This window comes from Adelges cooleyi, unplaced genomic scaffold (genome assembly GCF_023614345.1).
Source record: "Adelges cooleyi isolate 19-005CV unplaced genomic scaffold, UGA_ACOO_1.1 ACOO_flye_CR_arks_rails_tigmint_CR_PRNA_247, whole genome shotgun sequence".
Lineage (NCBI taxonomy): Eukaryota > Metazoa > Arthropoda > Insecta > Hemiptera > Adelgidae > Adelges > Adelges cooleyi.
Window position 1 is genome coordinate 9,788,423 of NW_026095912.1, and position 16,510 is coordinate 9,804,932.

Genomic DNA, 16,510 nt, shown 5'->3' on the forward strand with positions numbered 1-16,510 from the left:
GAAATTTCGTTTCTTAACAAATGCCTATTTATTAAAATGTCAAAGTATTTTTTGATATTTCTAGTTAGAAATATCATCCACTTTCTGTCTCTTTGTAACGAGTAATTAATAATTCATCTTCTTCGTCCTGCTCCTCAAGTAAGAGCAAAATAATTTTATTGTTATTTGTGGTACTTATATTGAAATCGAAACCGAAAACCACAATACACGTCTTCGTGACAAGCAAACCACGACGATAAATGCAATGAATAAAATGAACATTTTGACCATTTATAACCAGTTTTGAATAATTATCTTCAAAGTTATTGAAATTTAAAATGTAAGACGGAAAGAAGGGTGGAGAAGTAAAGGTATTTTTATCTGCGCGCATTACTCGACCGCACTTTCTATTAGAAGCGTTAGGCCATTTGTATTGTATTAGGTCATTGTATTTTGTTCTAAAATAAAAAAAAATACTATACTACTATACTATTACGGTCAACATAAATATGTAAGTATACTTTTAAACAATTTAACGGTTTTCTTAACTATACACATTTAACGCATATGTAATCCATTCGACTTTTGAGAAGTACTTTTAATACTATTATATGACCGTGTGTGTGTCAAGTGCTACAGATAATAATGGAAGGGACAAGAGGGGGGGGATAGGGGTTCGATTACTATCCCCATAGATGCCGTGGGGTTGGGGGGCACGGGTGATAGCCACGAGGGGCGCGCCGCGAAAGTAGTAATTTTTTCGGCGTTGGACGCCCAAAGCCGGGCGGCACGTTTAGTCACCTACTGGCCGCGCCGTCGCCACCGCCGCCGCCGTTCCACGGTCGTTGCCAACGAAATCGCGCGGTACACGTTTCGCGTACGTGTTAATACAATAATAATCGCTAAAATATCATATCACATTAAATCGGTACACAAGCACTGAGATTAGTTAAATAATTTTTTTTTTTTATTTGTCCCGTTTCAAACCGTCGAATAGGACCATTTGTAATTAAGTCAAGTTTGGATTACCGGCACCGGCAAAGCCGTCATGTGAACGCCACGAGCGGCCGCCAAGTGTAAGTGGACACACCGCGTGGCCACCGGTCAACCCGCCTTACGTTCGCCGTCATGTTCAACGGGGCCACGGCGGTGGCCACAGTGTTGGCCGCCGTGGTGTTCGCCACGGCCAGCGAATACCCGGAACGCGAGTGTTGCGACCCCATCGACTTGCCGCCTTCGCCGCCGCCGCCATCGTCTGGAGCCGTGGCCATCAAAGCCGCGGCCGCCGCACGGACCACCACGGTGGCTGTTCCCAGAGGTACGTTAAAATACTTATACCTATTATCTAACTTTCAATCATACATGAATCGTGCACATGTACCCCGTCAAAAAATATATATATACTGGGTACACTCTAAGTATATTGATATCTGGTAAAAATATCCATTACTAAAAATATCCGATAACCAAAATAGCCGAAAACTGCGTTATATAAATTACAAGTACAATATTCATTCTATATTTTACGGGTTTTTAAATGCTACTTTTTAAACGTGGCACGCTAAAGCCGGATAACATGTAACAATGTAAGCGCGAGTAAAGCGACAGTAATCAAAGGCCGTCAACTAGTTAAACCTAGTAAAAGTGATTACGACGTAACCAGGTCGATTTGATAAAGTACTTTTTTGTTTTCGTGCAAAATTTAAAATAATGTATTCCTCTTTTTAGTAAGACTTTTTATTTATTCAAAAGATTTTTACATTTTTTCAAAAACATTTTCTAGATTTAAATTTGTAGGTATTCATATCGTTTTTCGATGTCGATAATAACCATTGTATTTAATTCGAATAATTCCGAATTTAATAATCACAACCAACTTATTTTCACCTACTTTTAAGAACTGTATTTTGAGACAGTCACAAGTAAATATATTATAATTTTATTATATTTTATTCAATATATAACAATACATTTACAATAATAGAACAGAAAAAAGGTACATGAATAAATTTAATTTGGTATTTCAGTTATTGCATCTTGTATGATGTTGATTCGGTAATTTAAATATTATATAACATGAATACATCCTTCTTAATAAATGGGAGTTAAACGTCCTCTTAAATCTTGTACTCATAGGGATTTTTATTTGTGTCATCAATAATAATATTATTAATATGGATTATAGTTTCTTATTTCTTTGAAAAACTGTACTTATTGACCACCACGGCTGGAGTAAAGGGAAGAACCGTAGAGTTTCTTTTCAGCAGTATAGAGTCTTGATTGCATGTTGTAATTAATGTGTACTTACGTTACAAGTACAGTGTAACGGCATTGTATTCCGTGGGTTATCTTTTGGCAAACAATACGGAACAATTTTGAGCTTCATAGTTAGATATAGGCATTGCCACACGGACGAACTATAGAAGATTATAATGTTTATAGCGAACTCTTTGCTTTTATTGAATAGTCGTACGTTTCGGGAATTTGTGATCAGATGTATGATGTAACCCTTTTTGTCTTGTTGTACATTACAACCTCTTAATTTGTATTTTTTGTAACATTGAAATTTGTGGAGCCAAACCTCGTTGCTGTAAACCACCCACAGCCAGTGGCTCCTGTAAGGTGACAGTGGCTTTCGGGAAACCCAGGAAGAACACAAAGGCCGCGTAAATGCTGAAAATGACCAGACTCATGGCGAACGTCTCGTTTATTTGAATCTGAGCGCTGCGGTCATCAGGTCAAGCGATTATAATGGGTGTGATGTGTCCGACGGATAAACGTCACGCACTTGTTCTGGGTAATCGTGTTGACATTTAAATCGATTTCGCCGACACCCTGTGTCGAGAATTACCGGTTGCCGTGCATGGGAAAATGTTCGATTGTCATCTGGTCCCTGTCAAAGTTTACCGAATCTCCTAGATACCGTTCAATGAGATGCCGACCTAAGTCAATCGACTAACTATTAATTTCAATTCACTATCATATTCATACGATTTTGAGCTCAATTTTCAAACACAACGTCCACTAAGATGCATTATTATAAATTTATAAAAACTTTGAATAATTACAAAACCATTAAGAGATTCTGTGGTTGTTATATATAGCTTATAAATTCCAGTTTTGTCGGATTTTTCAAGTCGGCAATTAAAGTTTGAAAAGTGTGTCGAAATTAAATCAAATGAACGTCTGTTCATATTAAATAGTCTATATTTAATAACATTAAAAAAAACAATAATCACTGAAAACCTAAAAAAAAAAAAACTATTATAATGTACACCAAATGAGTATAAGATGTTTTACCAATACATTTTGACTATAGATATTTTGGTTTTCGGGTATTTTTTTGCCTGGATATTTTTCTAGTAATTTTTTTAGCGGTTAAAATTTAACACAGGAGTCAAAGTGCGGATAATGCGTGCATATAAAAATAATTTCACTCCACAGTTTTAAGTTAACCCAAACTATGCTTGCCCGGAGAATTAGAAAGGAACTGTTTTTCAAAATACGTCTTCTGTGGATTGGGTGGTTAAAAACCAAAATTTTCTTGTACGAAAATCTCACAACCAACCAATCATTGAAGTGTAAAGCCGTTTTTTCATGTTATTTTTTTCGGTAAACAAACTTTTGCCGAGCATAACAGCGGGAACGTGCGTAGTGCATTCCTTTAGTGATAACGTGACAAGAGTCAGAGAACCGGCTAACATTTGGATATTTTACCGGTAGACCAGGTCAACCGGGCGGGCACAATAATTACATAGGCAGTAGCCAAATTGATACTACGGCAATTTGTGTGTGTCCGGCAAACGCAATAGTACATTACGGGTACGGCCGACCTCTGGGGCGGCTTAAGAAGGGTGCGTTTGCCGTCCGGTTAATTGCCACGTTGAGCATTGGCTGCAGGCTAAGGATCGAGTTACTTACTGGTTTGACACGTTTAATCCACACGACCGTGTACGCGGTACCTAGGTATTGCATAACAAACGCAAAGGGACTTTATTTTTTGAAGTCAAGTTGTTTTTCTATCGATTTTGGTAGTTTTTAGTAGCGTTATGTAACGGGTCAGATTAATGGAGACACGACGTGGATGTGACCGACGACACGGTTCGGGGTTTTGAATATGCCGGTAATTTAGAAATTAGTGGTAGGTACAGCGCACGGCGGTACACAGGCGATAGGAGAGTCAGAAGCGCATTATTATAAGTCGGTAAAAATGGTAAAAAAAAAAATAATAATAATAAAAATAATAACAATAAACGCCGGTCGGAAACACGCAACCCCGGAGCCGTGGTCGTCGTGTAGCTTTAGCCAAAGAATCAATACGTTACAGAGTATAATAATAATATATTTTCTGTGCGTGTGTGCGTTGTACCTGTACAAAATGATAAATTATATTAATATAATACTTTGGTAGCGTCGGTTGTGCATTTTGTACGTTAAGAACGGCAACAGCTGCTGTTGTTGTTGTTGTTGTTGATTGCTGCTAATTTTCGAATCTGCCGCGGGTTTGGACGGGAGGGGATTTCCAAGCTCGTTTACGACACGTAGGTAAAGAATTTAATCTAAAACCCATTTACTGAGACCTGGAATTGAAAAAGAAGAGCAAGCTGAAAGTAGGCTCTGTAATGTCATGTCGAGGATCTCAAGGATTCGAAAAGTGACTAATGAATAGAATAAATACACGATGGTCAAAACTGGTACACACCCTGTTCAGATAACTGGCTGACCAGAAAAAGAGTGGAAGAGTTGTTGTAGGTCAACAGTTTAAAAGAAAAACGAGTGTCCTACTCTCGTGTGAATAATATAAAACCGAAAAAAAATGTTTTCCAAAATTTGACAATGGACCAATTTTAAAAAAAAATATAGTTAGAGCTGAAATTTATTGTTGTTGAAATGGCTTTTATTTTTAGTAAAGTGAATGTGAGAAATGGCTACATAAGGTATGAATACATTACAGAAATAAGAAGAAAACAATAGGACAGAAGGTACATAGATTTAGGAATGCAAATTTGTTTCTTCAAGTTCAAAATTATTTAAACAAAAAAAACCATTAAACATATTATAACTTTCTCCTTTTGGATTTATGGAATGGTGACGTGACTTTCATCTTAAATTTTAAAGGAAATTTTGAGAAATTACCGTCGAGATAGCAGTAGTTAGGTATAGACTTTAAATTAAAAACACGATCAAGGGATGAGCAGGATCTCTTCTGATCCGTGTTGGATTAAAGTAATAAGCTACATTATATTATTATTTAATGCGTCTAACACGGCACCACTGTTCTGGTGATAACCCATCTTGTTGACACCATAGTATGATTGGTTGTCATCAACTTTTAGTTGACTGCGACTTATCAAATAAAATAGAAAAAAAAATTGATAATAACAGTTAAACGAGTTTACCATAAGTTGAAATTATGCAAGGTAACTGACGGCTGGCACGACGGTTGACGTCATTATGCCATTATTAAACAATAATGGACACTTTGGCTGACTTCGAAGGAATTATTTATACACTTGGCTCGTGTCGGCTGAAGCTCTGTCCCAGTGTCTTCTCTCCGTGTAATTCGACGTTAAAATAGCAAATAAATTATTATTAAAGATTCGTTACGTAGCAGTATAGCAATATAATATAACATATTGGGTACAGCAGCTGTAATTAGGAAGTTACACTTATAAAACATGTAAGAACGTCTCTGGCTTCTGTAGATATCTTCCACGGTTTCAGGTAAACGACAGCGTGTCTACAGGTTATTAGATCCAGACCTTTTGTATTATCATTATATTATATGGATAACTGAGTTTGTACTACTAAATAATTGCTGGAAAAGCAATATCACAAGCTAATTTAGCGTGCAATGTCGGTGGTTATATGTATCTTAAATTCATAAATTTTTACGAGGGAACTTTACAAGTTACAGGAATTAAACCCGATCAAACCTATTCCATAGAGAAGCGCTCAACTCAAAATGATAATGTTATTATCTTTTTATAACACTGTAATGTTATTACAGTATTGTGATATTTTATATAATAGTAACCTTTTCGTTGCAAAAATTTGATGCTTTCGGAAAAATTTTAAATTAAGAGATAATAATTGTAATATTCAAATAATGACAAGTTAACACTCGGATGAATTGAAATAAGAATCAACGATATCGCTTTTAATAAAAAACGAATTACTTTCAAAATAATAATAAATGTAACAAATAATAACTAAACGAATTCGACGTATCTTTTGATTTAAAATTATAATAATATAATTAGCTATAGTAAAATAGCTTCAGCTTCATTTTAGTACTGTAGAAATAATAAATATAACATCGGCTATTTAATACACAATAGATAGGTATTAGGTTTACCTTGACCAGCGGACTTGAGACTTACTCTAAATTAGTCAAATGTCTTAAGCCAGTAACTCCTAATTCTTAGAGACACTACAATCAGCAACAGAACTAGTGACTATGTCCGAGTAAACAGGGTATTCTTTTATCATGGGCCACTCAATACAATATCTCTTAGGGTTTAGAAAGAAATCAAAATTTTTTTTCATGTTGTTTTTATACAATGTGATCTCAATTTTCCACAATTTTTTTTTGTTTTTATCCTTCTCCCAACTTAGTTTTTTTGATAGCAACTTTTGAAACTTAAATAGTAACGAATATATTTCATTAAATTTTTAAATTTAGAATAATATACTTAAAATTTTGACTGGTTGATAACTAGTTTTTGAAATCAATTTTTAGAGTTATAAGAGTTTAAATGTTAGGATGGAATGGGAAGTGCGGTTGGGAAATGAGGGCAGATAAAAATAACACCACCTTTTCTCCTATCCTAAACTTGAAACTTCAATAATTTCAAAAATAGTAATCCGAAAATGGTTATCGACCAATTAAAAATTTTAGTAGGTACATTATTTAAAATTTAAAAAGTTAATGAAATGTATGCGTTACTATTTAAAATTCAAATATTGCTGTCAAAAATACAACTGGGAGCGGGGTAAAAACAAGAAAAAGTTGTGAAAAAATAAGATCACATTGTATAAAAACAATATAAAAAAAAAATTATTTCTCATTAAACCCTATGAGATATTGAGTGGTTCATGATAATAGAATCATCCTGTAGAATGTTAGTGTTCCGAGACAGGTACAAAATAAATATATAAATATATATGTATTTTATTTTATTTGATTATATATATAATCACATTGGAGACACCTCTAAGTATAAAGTTAGACAAAACTAAGTCTCTTATTCCTCATTGAATGTGAAAAGCAAATCTTCCTAGGCATGCAATTTAAATATGGACATCAATTTCTTTCAATTCGCTACATTGTAAGATATGCATACAAATTGAATACGATTTCGTTGTTAATGTTATTACCGAGCAACGCTCTTTAAAAGTTATCCACATGCAAATGAGAATCAAAGCATTCGTTTTCGAAATATCACTTCAACAACATTCTTAGGCTATACGGAAACCGATGCGACCTTAACGGCCACATTGCCACGTGAGACATTGATTTTCAAATCGATTCTGTCCATATAAATTATACTCGAGAGAGGCATAGTGAAAGAGAGAGAGAGAGAGAGAGCGGGGTTTTATAGTATTCAACGGGTCGCCACCATAGTCCCAGGATATAAGTGTCGATGAAGCAGCAGCAGCAGCCCAGTTATACATATTGGCTTTTGTCGCTAGCGAATTCGTATGAGACCGAAGATGGTTTGACAACCGTGATATTATTGTTACTATCGAAACCGTCGTTTCGGTTCATAAGACCCAGAGCTGCCGTAATAACCATAAAAGTAATATTCTATTGGCCGCAGAAAAGTAAGAACCCCAATAAAAGAAAACAAACAAACAAACAATAACGCCGAACGACAATTCAACACACCCCTCTAATATAGGTCCGTTGTGTTGCCCCAGTGTAAATAATTACCTTCCTCCCTATCTCTCAAAACTAAATATTTTACACATGCATGTATGCTTTTAAGAATATATAGCTTATTGTTAGGTCTCCTCTAACCTTGAATTTTCCGTAATGTCTAACACTCATGTTCGTACACAATTGCTAGCCTCACTACAAGTGAAGTTTTGTCATTTCATAGAGTTTTGACTTTTTAAGTTAACACTTTTATATTAGTTATTTGCCTATAAATTGTATCTAAAATTAATATTTATTTAACTTTTTTTATGACTGGAAGGAGACGGTTTTTGTGTAAACTCAAAATGTGTTTGTGTTTCGTACCCAAATACTTATGATATACAACCTTTGGTGGGCTAAACTTATTATTGACGGATATTTAATCCGAAATATCACCATAAATAATTATAATGTAAGGAAGGCGTTCAACGGTAATGACCTAAATTAAAACATTTTAGTTTTCGATTTAAAATAAATACAAGTTTATTAGAAAATAAAAAGATATTAGAACGTTTTAGGAAAATGTATTCTGTTCTAGAAAGTTCTTAACTCATTGATTTATGACGCACACAGTTTAATGTGATCACAGAGCACTGATTATCTCGAATGTAATATACAATGATTATAATATTGGGATTCGTTAACGGTTACATAGAATATCAAACATGCAGGTACATAATTCGATAATTCGAAGTACAAACGTTAAATATTGTACAGCTTAAGTGTTTGTATTTCTATAAACTGTCATGAAATAATAATATCTTATGCAAGCACAACAAAACCGTTTTCGTGAAACGACTTACGTTCTTGTGACGTACACCCCGTCGTTGCTTTAAACTCTCATATTATAAGTTATAACGGATATGACTTTAAGTCTGACATTGAATAAGTTTGTCGAAAATTCCGGCTTAATCGCGGCTTGTTCTGTGCTATGTTAATGAGTTTATTTAAATTGTTTTTAATTATAATAACCATCCCGAGTTCACTTAAAGTGTGCGTGGTTTCGACGATGGTTAATCTGCAAAATCATTGGCACGCTAATCTCATTTGAACGGCCAGTTATCTCATGTTCCATAATATGGGAAATTTGTAATTATAATATTATGTGTATCATATTATAAAGTTAATATATATACACGCCGAAATCGAATGTCCGTACGTGTTAAAAGTAATTAGTTTCGTAACGCACTGCGTGTACTAGAAATCAAATTTAGTTTAAGTAATATAATTTGTAGAATTAATTGCGTTGGGAACTCCAGGAAAAAATATATTAGAGAAAAAGGCATTTCAGCTTGTAAAATTATCAGCCATTTCGTCAGGAAATATTCCCCCTAAGAGAGGCAGTCAAGGCTCTTGACTTTGTCTACTTAACTGTTTACAAGATAATGATATCAAAATTAATTTTAGACCAGTCCCATATTGATAAACAATGCGCGGTACAACTGGAAAAGCTCAATAAATTGTGAAAAGTGGAAATTTTCAAATATTTAGGTATGTAGGTACAACACGTTTCGTTACTTGGAAGAAGTTAAGACGCGCATCGTCAAAACCAACCCTAGGTAATTTTTTATTTTAGAATAACGTTTTTTTTTATATTTATAAATTTTATGTTTATTGAGTTTTCCTATCACGTCATTACAATTATTCATTTTGTATAAATTTCATTAAACAGATATAAGATTTATATTTTTTTGATGTTCAGTCAGTATTTTTCAATTTAGGTCGAGTCCGGGAATTTTAGGATTGGAAATTTTATAAATAACTTTCTAAAATAAAAGTTTTTATTAATAGATAAGTTTTTAATAATAAAAGTTCGGCTCTAGACATTTTAATGTATTTAAACTAAAAGTTCTAGTACAATATAAACATATTTATAGCGAGAATTATTATTTTGTATTCCTTTTTTTCAAAAATAATTGAAATAACTTATACAAACGTATATCTAACTTTTCATGTTAAATTAAACTTTAATTTAACTAGATAAAGTGAGGATAAAACTATTACGCTGTGTTATGAACCTAGGAATCATTATTACAACCCTACCGGGACTAATATTCCTGGGGACATATTTTCCAAGGCAGGATAAAGAGGGGGAGGGTGTATTTCCCGAGCGTTAATTTGGTTGTTCACACTTGTCCTGTTTACCAAATAAACATCTATAGCGCTCTAATATAAGATCTATCTAATTATTATACTCGTTAGATCGGTAAAAGATAATAAAAATGACGTATCTAGTTTTATATGTCATTCGATTTACCAAACGTGCGAGCTTCCGGTCGGATTCGATTAACGGAAAGCGCCCAACTAATCGCGTTTGTTACAGGTATTACTCTGGCCACCGGTGTACAAAACGATTTATGTACTGCAATAACGGTTAATGCGCTATGCATTTAATTCGATTAACCGTCGGCATTCAGCTGTCTAGTATATAGGATAAGGGGCATATCCCTTTGAGCGGCCAAGTTTTCGGCCTTTGAACTCCGTGTGAGGTACTTGTTGTTTTTCAAATTCATCGAACAATTTTTCGCGCCAAACGCGCATAATAATATTATGTATCTTTTGAACTTTCGTAAAGTACGCATTAACGTGTGTGACACCCAATATATGGGGAAAAAATGATATCGATAAGATACCCCCCCCCCTCCCATTGAACTATTGAGAACGTCAACGCATCATACAACCGTATATAGTTTATTGACTTTAGCAGCACACAATATAAAGTCGAGCATGAGCGTTTTCTTCCCCAGCTCTGCATTGCGCCACAATGTCTATTATTCTATACACAGACAGACCCGACACTATAGGTAGGTACTATTGCTAACGGGGTCGTTCGATAAACTAACTAATTTACCTACTATGATTGCTCAATGCAGTCTGCCAGTACGGCGAAAGGCAATCTTACAGACACCGCGTTCGGATTTTTTTTTTTAATGCCTTTACTTACAAATAAACAACAACGAACACGGCGTGCTTTGTCGTGCGTCCCATTCGGCCAACTTATTCCCGTCTTTTGCAACCTACTTAATGTAACAAGTAACGCGCAGTTAAATTGTCTAGGGGGCTCGTGCGTTTGAAAACAGTCTTCTTCGCTGCATCTTGGTCGGATCCGTCTTATGGTAAATTGTTTACCAGAGTGACCCCTAGAAAAATTTGTTTGTTAAAAATTGGAACTGTAAGTTATCAGATAAAAAAAAAACATTGATTCGGTATCAAACACGACACACTATCCCTATCGGTACCCTTTAAAGATGAAAAAAGTTCAAAAAATGTAATACACGAAGGAGTAAATCTGACCAAGTCTCAACTTAAAAGGTAAACTATGATGTTAGGTTAAATGAGGATATGTATATTTAATTTTCTAGGACTCTAATTGAATAAAACATTTTGTCTTTGGTAGGGATAAAAATTAAGAAAAACTTTTGAGTTCTCTGAAAAAATGATAATTTAAAGAATTTATAATAAATACATTTCTGAAAACATTACATTTTCCGGAAAATTGAATGTGTAATATCCGAAAATTCACTTGAACTGCATTTTATTTGCGAACTGGGTCATATTTGGTAACTCATTGTGTTATTTTTTTGTTTCCTTCGTCATATCATAATTAGTGAACGTGATCGTGAACAAATTTTCGGAATATAGCATCGCCTAAGCCAAAAAAAAAAAAAAATGTTTAAAAAAATGTTTTCTTCAGTTTTCTGGTTTTATGGAACTATCCGCATAGGATATGTAAGTTTGATGTATTTCAAAAATCCACTCGCACACACATCAGGTGATTTGGCATGGAATGACTCAGTTTTGATCGATACTGTAAAAGTCGCAATCGCCTGGTTTTTTTAAATTTAATCAATTCTCTGCAACGGTGTGATGTACAATAGAGGCTGCTAGAATTTTCTATCCGCTAATCGCCGGTCATTATGCAAACAATAATAATAAGTAGTCCAATGATAATGTCGATAATGAGCTCACTCCGTTTCGATTTTAAAGCAGCTCCGCCTCGATCGATACGTCATGTTGTTATTGTTTATCGGTCAAGTCTGCGAGACAGTCTGTGTCGTCGATTCAGTCGTTTGTGTTTTCGAGTATTAAATAATAAGTTAGCTATTTTGTGCGTGTAAGCAATGCGATACTACTTGCTGCCGTTGTTGTGTTCGACGTTTTTGGCGGTCGCTAAATGTGAAATCTACGGTTTGGACCATAGAATAAAGAACGGTTTGGACTGCAATGCCAAGACGGTCATCAGGGAAACTCCGAATTTGCCGGGGAAAACCACCAACGATTACTACTGTTCAGACGGCGGCCCGGCCAATTTCGACGGGCACTCGGCACGGTACCATTGTTGCACGGTCTCCTTGAGACAAGGCAAGTGTTTCGGCGAATGTAGGAAACTCAGGAGCAGAAGAACGCAGCCCACCACAATATTTCCCCTGGACCCATATCCAACGCTACACCCAATCGATCATCTGCCTTGGCCCTGGAGATGGCCATTTGAATTAATTTTTTTCTAAATTGTAATGTATACACCAAATATTTTTTTCATGTAAATTTTAAGATATTTTATATTTTTAATTTAAAATATGTTTGTATAATTCGTTTTCCCAGTATACATTTTTGGTATCGATAAGCTGTAGTTCGACGTAGGGAAATTTATTAGAAATAAACTCTCATTTTCTCTCGAATATTATAATTGCAATATTCTTGTTTTTCTTTATGGACACTTATGACACATAAGATTATGTTTTTTTTTTTAATATTAGAAAACATTCAAAAGTTTATCTTTTATAGTAATTCCCAGAGCTCTGCCAACTTTAGAAACTCAAATGGAAACATATACATTTAATTAATTTTTTTTAATTACGAATAATTTGCTGAGTATATTAACTGGTTGGTAACTGTTTTTGGATGTATACTTTTAAAGTCCTCCTTTAAGTGTCCTCCATAATATTTTCCCTGGACCCATATCCAACGCTACACCCATTCGATCATGACCCTTGACCCTGGAAATGGCCATTTGAATAAACAATTTTTTGGCCAGAAATTTAGTGTCTTACAAATATTGTTTAAATATTATTATTATGTTCAATATTTTACGTATTACTTAATTTTGAATAACATATTGTTAGATTTTTTTGGCCAAAAAATGTAAATAATTCTATATTATGTTTTGTAACAAAGCATTTGTGTAACATTATATGATTAATGTTTATTTTTCAAATATAAGTTTATTTTATTATTTTTAACTTTCGAAAACTATTGTTTTTGTGATCTAATGTGGAGTGACGATCGATTAATTCAATAACAATTAAGTGAGTTTTTTTTTAATTCTTACATCAGACAGCATTTTATAAATATTCATATTTTCTAAATTGTTTGTAAATGTTTTGTGTAACTTACCATTCGAATATAAACCAAAATATGAAAAACAATATAATTTATTTATTATAACAATGACACCCCTAGGGACAGGAATACAGACACGTTTTAAAAGAAGTTAATTAGTTAACTTAACTAGAACTAATGATTATTAAAAGAAAACGTTTTATTAAACGGCCTTTATATGCATAGAAGGCCAAGTTCATCACTGCCAAATGTAACGTTAGGTAGATTATAGTTACCAGCCACAGTAAATATGGTATCCCCGCTAAAAAATATTAGCAATTGCCCATTCTACTGTCTCCAAATCTTTTGTCTAATTTGAAAAAGTATTATAATTTTCCAACGAAATATAGTATATTATAACACACAGCAATTTATAAATATAACTGTATTATATATTTTGTTGATATTCGAGGAAATATGGTACAAGTATAATATATGCGTTTGTATAAAAATAATTCATATATGTATAACTTTACGATTATTTGTTTTTCAAATTTGATTTTCTACCATTACTAAAGAAAGTCAGAAAAGTAATTTTGAAATTTCCATAACAATGAGCTGTCGAGCCAGCTCATAAATTTCTGACAACTATTGCCTGTACGGTATTATTGGTTCATTTTTAAAAAGGGTAAAATCTCTAAAGCAACATATTGCTAAACCTTATACATTTTTTAACTGGGCTATTTACAATAATACAAATATTTAAACTTTTTGGCCAGAAATGTTCTACAAATATTATTTACAAAATATGTGTAAACAATATTGTATGTTGTTACAAATATTTTAAAATATTGATAATTATTAGAATACTTCCATAATTGAATTATAACGTTATTATTATATAGTATAAAATAACATAAAATAATTTTAGAATATATCTAAAATTCATATCATGTAAATGGTAATGCGCCAACTCATTCAATCAAAAACTACTATCTATTTACTAAAAACCGCGTTTGATTTCATTAAGTTTGTATTGATCATATGAATCGCTTTATCTTTATTATAGAAGAGTTCTTGTTTTTAATTATTGAAACCAAAAAATGATTTCTAACCTTATCAAATAAAAACAAAAATTAGCGCCTTATTATATTAAATAATAATTTTAAAAATTTTAATAATAATCTTCAAACAATAAAATTCGATTTAATAAACATGAATGTGTATTTATCATTTTAATAAAAAAAAAAAAAGCAAAATGAATGATAACACTAAAATTTATATTAAAAATTATCAATTTGATAAATATTTTCCTTGCTATGACAAATATTTGGTCATAACAGCCAAATATTATATTTCATAATAATAAAAAAACATCATACAGAAGCTCAATACATTTTATAAGGTTTTTTGCTTGCAATCTCAGGGCACAAAGTTATACACAAAAACAAGGCATAAGCCAAAATGTATTACCAAAATTGACTTAAAAATGTATGATTTTTTTACAATTTCAAAAAAAGTAATTTCATTTAAACCGTTTATTTATGCCTACATTTCACTTACTGTTTGGGCAAAAGTAATAAGAGAGAGGATGGGTGTTTATTTGGACTTAGGTGGAAGTTTAGAATTTTTGTGTTTATTAAGCCGTTGTTTAAATCCATGAGAGGAGGACACTTCAGTAACTTACGTACTTAGTGTATATACATATATATTTTTTATTTTCATCAGTTTATATCACCCAACGGTGATATTTAAAGCAAATGTTTTGAAGTCTAACCACTCTCGTGGTCTTTCATGTACTAAGTTGTACGGTTATTATATTGCCAAGTAACGGGTCAGAGTAAGATTTGTAACTGACAGCGATAAAAGCAATGAGATACTACACGATGGAAATTTCTAGAATATTAACTATCCGGAAACCGTTATGAAATTAATTGAAATTGTATCATAGTTAAGGGATGCCTGCATACCTAGCTTGATTGGCGGAAAGTACCTACTGTTGTTTGTCTAATCAATAGTGTGGTATTTAATGTTAGGAATAGTAATCCTAAGTAGTCTTGTGGACGGGCTGTGTAAGTCCAGAGTCCTACTTCATATCCTACTGTTCAGTGTTGTTAAGTAACATAAGTAACATATACATAATTATTCCCGAAAGAGTTAATCTCTTTATTTTTATTACAATCAAGAATGGGTAATTATTTTTTTTTATAAAAAAAACACCCTAAAATTAATGTTGTTTTTTGTTAATGTGATTATAAATATAGTAACGCCTTATGGGGAATATAGTAAAATAAAATACAATAGTTTCAGAACAATAACAATTAAACTTACATGACGTATAATTTTAAATTCTCATTCTGAAATTTATTACTTTCCGAGAAGCCATAAGGTAGCTATTATGAATTTAATAAACATTAAATAATAAATCGTCCGTATAAATGTAGTCTAATTAAAATTTAATAGGTCACGGACTCACATTAAACCGTATTTTTTTCACCTATTGATTTTAGCATTAAACATATACCTATGTGCAATTGAAAAGGTTCGAGTGTTTTTTTAAGAGCATCATGACAGCTGTTAAGTATATTTCCTGAGTTGTAAAACAAAATGTATGATTGTTGTATGACACGTGAAATAAGAGTCCAAATTGAATATTGTATCCTATCCTATCGTAAGCCATTAAATTGCACAGTGGTATTTATCATTAAGTATAACACTATCAAATACTAAGCAATAACATCGCATCTTATATTTGACATGTCTGGGATGTAAAAATATAATTGTAATGTTATTGGTATTTTTATTATATTATTCCAATTGATTAAAGTTAATAATTAAAAATGATACCATTTGGTGTGGTGTAATTAATTTATAATGTTTGTCACACGAGTAGGTTAGTTTTGTATAGAAAAAAAAAAACAGTAAAGGTAAAACAATTTTTTTTTTTTTTAAGTTCAAACTTGTTTTGTCTTTACTTTTCACGGTATCTTTAGTTTTTATATTCGTTTAACGTGCTCAACATTATTAATGTAAATTTATAAGCTCAAATAAATTTCCATCGTGTACTTATACACTTTTATTTGTTTTTGTCTAACAACCGTTTTTTTTATACTCGTTCTTGCAAACCTTTAATTATACAACTACATGCTTGAAACTACCTTCTAGAAGACATTTTCCTTTTAGTCTCATTTATTTCATTATTATTGATTGTACAAAATTTATTTGAGACAGATGTTAGATTTTCAAGTACGTGTGAAGCTGAAAAGTTATTGTCTTTACAATAATTATCAT

At 32.7% G+C, this 16,510-nt stretch overlaps 1 protein-coding gene across 1 annotated transcript in view; it reads left to right on the forward strand.

Annotated features, from left to right (window-relative positions):
- The first annotated feature begins 1,107 nt into the window (after positions 1 to 1,107).
- The window catches only part of LOC126837037 (uncharacterized), a 96,811-nt gene continuing 81,408 nt past the window's right edge, over positions 1,108 to 16,510 (forward strand). Inside the window, exon 1 of the mRNA XM_050570758.1 lies at positions 1,108 to 1,297. Coding sequence (XP_050426715.1) covers positions 1,108 to 1,297 — 190 coding nt within the window. The remainder of the gene's footprint in view (positions 1,298 to 16,510) is intronic.